General features: G+C 37.4%; 1 protein-coding gene and 1 non-coding gene across 2 annotated transcripts in view; one reads left to right on the top strand and one right to left on the bottom strand.

Moving 5' to 3' along the window:
• Positions 1-3,120: 3,120 nt before the first annotated feature.
• trnar-acg (transfer RNA arginine (anticodon ACG)) lies at positions 3,121-3,193 on the top strand. The gene has a single exon. It is a non-coding gene; the product is annotated as a tRNA-Arg (tRNA).
• A 932-nt stretch (positions 3,194-4,125) lies between these two features.
• limd1a (LIM domains containing 1a) overlaps positions 4,126-7,920 on the bottom strand; it is a 44,762-nt gene continuing 40,967 nt past the window's right edge. Inside the window, exon 8 of the mRNA XM_062991297.1 lies at positions 4,126-5,930. Coding sequence (XP_062847367.1) covers positions 5,814-5,930 — 117 coding nt within the window. The 3' untranslated portion in view covers positions 4,126-5,813. The remainder of the gene's footprint in view (positions 5,931-7,920) is intronic.

The following is a 7,920-nucleotide window of genomic DNA, read 5'->3' as shown; positions in this document are numbered from 1 at the left end:
TTTTTTGTGTACTTGTACTTTTTAAAGTAGATTTTACAACCAGTAATTTTACTTTTACTTAGGTATGTTTTGTATTAAGAATTGTAATTCACTACATTTTACATCCGTTACTGAGTAAAAAAAAAAACTCTGTGATGGAAAATAAACTGATGTTTTAAACTTTTAAAAGTTTAACATGTTTGGAGTTTGGTGTTTCGTTATTTGATAACATAGTCTGATGTCAAAGAATGGCAAAGTTTTGTCTTACATCTCTAAGGTTTTCTTTGGGTCATTTAATGAAAGTCACAACACTTGTAACCTTGACTTGTTCTGCGTTATGGATTTGCAGTATGATTGTTGTTTGGTATTTGTTAGTGATGCTCTATAGAATCCACAATTAATGCCAACTTCAGTGGTTATACAGTTTGAAAAAGTTTTATGGGATGGTCTGTACTAAAATGACACATGACACATCCCTAAATGTTTTAAATGTTGTATCAACATGTTTTTTCTATTATATATTAATTAAAAACAACTATTGTGAGATATATCCACTTGTCCTGTTTGCATTACACCGAAGAGACACCCTCTCCTGTTAAAAAAGTAAGTAAGTAACATTTACTCTGAGTACATTTTAAATGAGTTACTTTTTACTTGAGTAGATTTTTAGACTAGTAATTTTACTAGTAATAGTACTTTTACTTGAATACAATATTTTAGTACTCTTTCCACCTCTGGCATAAGGTAACTAAAGATACTATACAAGATCTTTCACAGCTTGTGAACACTGGTTAAATGTTAGATTTGTTCAAATGTAAATAGCTGTGTTGTTGAAAACAGCAGAAAATGTTAAATTAGGCTTTTATTTTAGTGCTAATTATGAAGAAAGATTTTGTTGATGTACTCAGCTAGTTTGAGCAATCCAGAAGTGTAAAACCCATTAAACCAGCAGTAACCTAAGCACTTTAGCACTTTCGAAGACTCCTTTACTTTTATGTTTGCTTTGTGTTGAATGAAACCTTCCCAACCAAAGATCTTTTTAAATCAAACCAGATGCAGTTAGCATGAAAACTGTTTGCATGGTGTCTGTTTACATTTGTTAGTATAATATGTGGAATTTAAAGTCGATATACACTATATTGCCAAAAGTATTCACTCACCCATCCAAATAATTGAATTCAGGTGTTCCAATCACTTCCATGACCACAGGTGTATAAAACCAAGCACCTAGGCATGCAGACTGCTTCTACAAACATTTGTGAAAGAATGGGTCGCTCTCAGGAGCTCGGTGAATTCCAGCGTGGTACCGTGATAGGATGCCACCTGTGCAACAAGTCCAGTCGTGAATTTTCCTCTCTACTAAATATTCCACAGTCGACTGTCAGTGCTATTATAACAAAGTGGAAGCAATTGGGAACGACAGCAACTCAGCCACGAAGTGTTAGCCACGTAAAATGACAGAACGGGGTCAGCGGATGCTGAGGCGCATAGTGCGCAGAGGTCGGCAACTTTCTGCATAGTCAATCGCTACAGATCTCCAAACTTTATGTGGCCTTCAGATTTTGGACAATTTCATGCTCCCAACTTTGTGGGAACAGTTTAGGGATGGCCACTTCCTGTTCCAACATGATGCGCACCAGTGCACAAAGCAAGGTCCATAAAGACATGGATAAGCAAGTTTGGTGTGGAAGAACTTGACTGGCCTGCACAGAGTCCTGACCTCAACCTGACAGAACACCTTTGGGATTAATTAAAATGGAGACTGCAAGCCAGGCCTTCTCGTCCAACATCATTGTCTCACCTCACAAATGCGCTTCTGGAAGAATGGTCAAAAATTCCCATAAACACACTCCTAAACCTTGTGGAAAGCCTTCCCAGAAGAGTTGAAGCTGTTATAGCTGCAAAGGGTGGGCCGACATCATATTAAACCCTATGGATTAAGAATGGGATGTCACTCAAGTTCATATGCGTGTAAAGGCAGACGAGTGAATACTTTTGGCAATATAGTGTAAATACTGCAAAAATATAAAGTAAATTGTTTTCTTTCACTGTATATCATTAAAGAAACTATAAAATGTTTATAGATAAACATAGATTAGCATAGATACTAATGGTTATCAGAATGTTCTTTGTGGACGTTTTAGGATTTGGCACCTGCTGCAGTGGCTCTTGAAATTCAAAGTACAGTAAAGTTCACCTAGCTCTGAAGTGCTCACTTTAAAGGGGACTAAATAAGCCATTTGGAACAAAGCCTAAAATGTTAAAATTATGAATCCAATGCTCACCACTTATATCGCATTATTACAAAAACCCTCTTAATGACATTATTTTACACACTTTAGCGGGGGCTAAAGTGTTTATCAGTAGTTATAAAGTTTTTTTTCTTTATAGTTAAACCGACCCAGCTGATGGTGTGGGTAATCTCACTTGAAAGTGCCCTTCGAAGAGATAATTATTTCGAAATGAAGCACAGCCTTTCCAGTCAGCTTGTTAGGAACACAACAAACTTGTAAGAACAGTGATTAAGCGGTATTGAGATAAATTAGTACAAGCTAGGTTTGGACTCAAAAATATAACAGTATAGAGAAATAAAACATTAAAAGTGACTGTTTTTACTTTCAGAGCACATATGTGAGGTAAATGTGAGCTTTTACACGATTTGCGTGTTTAAATTCCTCTCTTATAACGACTGTCGGCTAATTAGTCAAAGTAGCTTGATACGGACCGTGATTAGCAGCGAATTGATTGGATATCGCTACTATTATCTGTGTCATCTAATGACATAAGCTAAATAATATTTTTTAAGTATAAATATGTCGGTTAATTTTTCCACTGGGTTGTTTTTAATAGTTTAACTGCTGTCACTGAAAACAAACAGTAACCGAGGAGCAGATTTGATTAGCAAGCTGTTCGAGCATACTACTTGGTAGAATTTCATGTTGAGTGAAACACATCCTGTCAGCTGGACGAGTGGACATTGCGGTTTTTATTCATCATTTACATTTATATAGCTGAAGAGCTTTTATTGTCGTATTTTAATCATTTAAAGAAGTTCAAACACGCCACTCGAGCTCCCTCTTCAGGCTGTAATTCATGGGTGTAATATTTGGATACGGCTGTTGAAACCTCGACTAACACGCGGGGCCAGTGGCGCAATGGATAACGCGTCTGACTACGGATCAGAAGATTCTAGGTTCGACTCCTGGCTGGCTCGTGCAAACCTTTTTATTTTAAGTTCTAAATGTTAAGTTTGTATAATATAATTAGACTAAACAAGAATGAATAAGAATTATTTAATAAAAATTAATTTGTTGTTTACTTTTTCTGCATGTGCTTGTTGTTCCAGTGTATATTGAGGAACAAATGTTAAATTGGTTCAATACCCTTTCTTACACTGAACATTATATTTAACACTATATTTAAAATAAATCGATACAAAAATATGTGTTTGCTGTACTTTTCTTATAAAAGTTATATATTTTTATGAACCACTTTATTTAAAGTCCAAATTTAAAACTCACACTCATTTACATATATGTGTGTGTTTGGTCGGCCTTTTATAAACATTATATTTATTTATGTTTTCGAACCACTTTATTTAAAGACTCTTTTAAAGACATGGAACCTACGTACACAGACAATAATGGACTTAACTATCGTGTTGTTTGCTGGAAGGGGATTTCTCCTCATAACTGATGTATTTGCGGCCTCTGCTGGTTGATCGATGGCGCCTCCATCAGAAACGAGGGATAATGTAGATCGGTGCACGAGACCCGAGCCCCATATGAACTGGTCTCGTGCAGGTGAAAAGATGCTGTAGGCCACTGCACACGTGTCGGAGGGGGCGTGTGTTAGTCACGGCTCTCCTCGGTCAGTGTGGAGATCAGCAACAGTAGAGAGGAAGCAAAATGCAATTGGATACGACTAAATTGGGAGGAAAAATAAGTGAAAAAAAGACGAGACCCAGTACTACCTATTTTCAAGCCCAGTAATACTTAATTTCTCTGCACACTTGCATGACATCCTTTCTTGCCAAGGATGGCCACATGTTAGCACAAATCTCCTCCAAATGTGAAGTGGATTCTTACAGAGATCCCTAATACTTTATTTTTTACTTCAGTTTTATTTTTTTATTGTCACGTCACATTAACACAGGTGTGAAAGGTGAGTGAAAATCTTGGGTGCATTAAATACAAAACACACATTTGCTTACATAAATCTTACATAAACTAGCACCATCTGTTCAGCATATACATGTAAAGTTATGAGCGTACAGATATACAGCATTAAAGTATAATCTACTGTGAGTCCGTTAATGTAAATGTTTCAAGAATTATTCCGACATATAGTGTTTCAATTCAGAATTAGAATAATTTTACAATGTCCAGATGTGCAGGTACTGTACAGAATGAGTTATGTGTATAAAGTCAAGTAAAATTTATTTGTATAGTGCTTTTTACAATGAACGTTGTCTCAAATCTCAAACTTTACAGAATCCAGGACCAACAGACCAAAAACCCTCTGTAGTAGTTACAGAGGACCACTCTACTCTCTCTCTGTATTCCTCTGCCACTTCTAAAAAAGCAGGGGTAAAGGTGTTAATTTGGGTGAATGTCAGGGCCAATAAATAGCTCCATACCAAACTTGTCAACAGTGTCTTTATGGACCCCACTTTATGCACAGGTGTACAGTCATGCTGGCACAGGAATAGGTCTTTACCAAACTGTTGTTACAAAGTTGGAAGTATATAATTGATTTTATACAGCTGTAGTTAGTGGGTGTAATTGCAACACTTAAGCTCAACATTTCTATAAAAACATTAGGTGCAGACAACTTTATTTATTCAAACAGGTCTGGAATTACAATTTCAAACAATGAACATGAGGAAAGCAAATGTGTGTAATACAGAACGACACAATATCCTAATGTTTACATACAATTGTGTATGCATTTCAATACTATATAAAACACACATTGTATTTCTGGCATAACAGCTTGTCGTAATCATTATAAGATAGATTTAGGTTAAATGAATATAAAGATAAATAACAGACATACAGATGTTCACACTGAGCCATCATTAACAACCTTCCCTTGTCATTCAGTCACACATTCACACCATAAATTACTATACATTTTACAATATCTAAACTAAGTAGGTTTATTTATTTACCTAAAAAATCAGTCATACCTTCATTGCAATTTGAGCTTCATAGTAAATACACTTAGCAAGGGCAAACTTTTGGAAAAACCGCCGTTTACTCAGCATGGTTCTTTAAATAAAGCATTTTTTGACTGCAGTAAAGACGTATTTTTATTGTAACTTTTTATTGTATGAATCTTGGCCCTGACTCCCCCTGCTTCACTCTGGTCATAACTTTACATGTTTACATGATTTACATGTATAAAAAGCCGCTTGGGTGGCACAGCGGGCTATTTATCTAGATCCGGGTTCAAATCTTAGCTGTGCTATTGACCAGCTGGGCGTTTACAAAGGCATGATTGAATATGTCTTGGGGGTGAGCTGGCCAAAGCCCTGAGATGGATTGGCGCTATTCCTGTCCTGCGCCCAGTGGAACCTGACCCATCACAACCCTGAACAAAATAAAGCATTTGGTAAAATGAAATTAAATATATAATATATAAACAACATTATAACAAAGTTTGACAAGTTCTTGACCAATGTTTGAAAATAAAAAAGAACAATGAGGTTATATAGTAGGCCTTCTCTAAGGCTAATTTTCAGCTTTCGTTTCCGTTTGGCTTCATTCATGTCTCATCACAGCCACAGTGGGGCAGCAAACATCAAACACTGATTCTAGTATTTGTTGGTGTCAAACTGAAGGGACATTTGGCTCGACGTGTTTAAGGTGGCATGTGTGGCAAAGCAGGTGCCCATCCAGTGGGTAACAACGGTGCCCTTCTTCATCATTCAGCTCCATCTTACAATCCTGCAAAGAAAAATGTTGATATTTTATTGTTAGCAGTTTAGGGAATTAAAAAAAATCCTGCTAATTTAACTTTTTTAATAGAAGAAATTAGCTTTAAATTTGCCACTGCAATATCTTATTTAAAAAAATGCTAATAAGGCTTATTGTCAGTTTAATTTTTGCTGTAGCAGTTTAATTTTTGCTGTAGCAAATTAAAGCTGGGATCTGGGTTCAAATTCCATCAGAGCTATTAGCCGGCCAGGTGTCTACACAGAAATGATTGGCTATGTCTGAGGAAGGGAGATGGCCAAAGTCCTGTGATGGATTGAAATGAAATGAAATTCCAATTTCAAGCTGAATGAGCCCTTTGTTTTGACTAATTTAGTGGAGCTAGATTTATTTTGGTCTGATATACTGTAACCACAAACTTTTTTGGTGTTTGCAGAAGCAGAATTAGACTTTCTTCATATTTACTAATATGCGCTTACTAAAGGAAAGGGCAGTTGTAGCCTAGCGGTTAAGGCACTGAACTAGTAATCAGAAGGTCGCTGGTTCAAGCCCCACCACTGCCAGGTTGCTGGTGTTGGGCCCTTGAGCAAGGCCCTTAACCCTTAATTGCTTAGGCAATACTCTCAGTACTGTAAGTCACTTTGGATAAAGGCGTCTGCTAAATGCTGAAAATGTAAATGTACAAATCAGTGAAAAAACAGCTGGTTAAAGCTAAGAGTAGCCGAGATGTTTTTATGCACTGTTCTTTAACTGTAAGTAGGTCTTTGATCACTATCCTCTGCCAGAATTTTGCACAATTGGGGAGCACTTAAACTCAACCAAACATGACAGAATGTGAAAGATCAAATGCTCTTCAAAAACACTTTCTATAGTAGTGCTGTGATCAGGTCACTCTAGTATGTAGGTTTTACATAAACCTTTATTATTTTGATGTGAGAGCTTAATGTAAATTAACATGGTCTGATGATGAATTAAAGCAATGAAAGCGATATGTTTTGATAGTTACAGTGGGGCCAAAAAGTATTTAGTCAGCCACTGATTGTGCAAGTTCTCCTACTTAGAAAGATGAGAGAGGTCTGTAATTTTCATCATAGGTACACTTCAACTATGAGAGACAAAATGAGAAAAAAAATCCAGGAAATCACATTGTAGGATTTTTAAAGAATTTATTTGTAAATTATGGTGGAAAATAAGTATTTGGTCACCCACAAACAAGCAAGATTTCTGGCTCTCACAGACCTGTAACTTCTTCTTTAAGAAACTCTTCTGTCCTCCACTCGTTACCTGTATTAATGGCACCTGTTTGACCTCGTTATCTGTATAAAAGACACCTGTCCACAGCCTCAAACAGTCAACCATGGCCAAGACCAAAGAGCTGTCGAAGGACACCAGGAAGAAAATTGTAGACCTGCACCAGGCTGGGAAGAGTGAATCTACAATAGGCAAGCAGGTTGGTGTGAATAAATCAACTGTGGGAGCAATTGTAAGAAAATGGAAGACATACAAGACCATTGATAATCTCCCTTGGGGTCAAGATCTCATCCCGTGGGGTCAAAATGATCATGAGAACGGTGAGCAAAAATCCCAGAACTACACGGAGGGACCTGATGAATGACCTGCAGAGAGCTGGGACCAAAGTAACAAAGGCTACCATCAGTAACACACTACGCCGAGAGGGACTCAAATCCTGCAGTGCCAGGCGTGTCCCCCTGCTTAAGCCAGTACATGTCCAGGCCCGTCTGAAGTTTGCCAGACAGCATATGGATGATCCAGAAGAGGATTGGGAGAATATCATGTGGTCAGATGAAACCAAAATGGAACTTTTTGGTAAAAACTCAACTCGTCGTGTTTGGAGGAAGAAGAATGCTGAGTTGCATCCCAAGAACACCATACCTACTGTGAAGCATGGGGGTGGAAACATCATGCTTTGGGGCTGTTTTTCTGCAAAGGGGACAGGACGACTGATCCGTGTTAAGGGAAGAATGAACGGGGCCATGTATCG

The sequence above is a fragment of the Trichomycterus rosablanca genome, chromosome 3 (genome assembly GCF_030014385.1).
Source record: "Trichomycterus rosablanca isolate fTriRos1 chromosome 3, fTriRos1.hap1, whole genome shotgun sequence".
NCBI lineage: Eukaryota > Metazoa > Chordata > Actinopteri > Siluriformes > Trichomycteridae > Trichomycterus > Trichomycterus rosablanca.
This window is presented reverse-complemented; position numbering and strand designations above follow the sequence as displayed.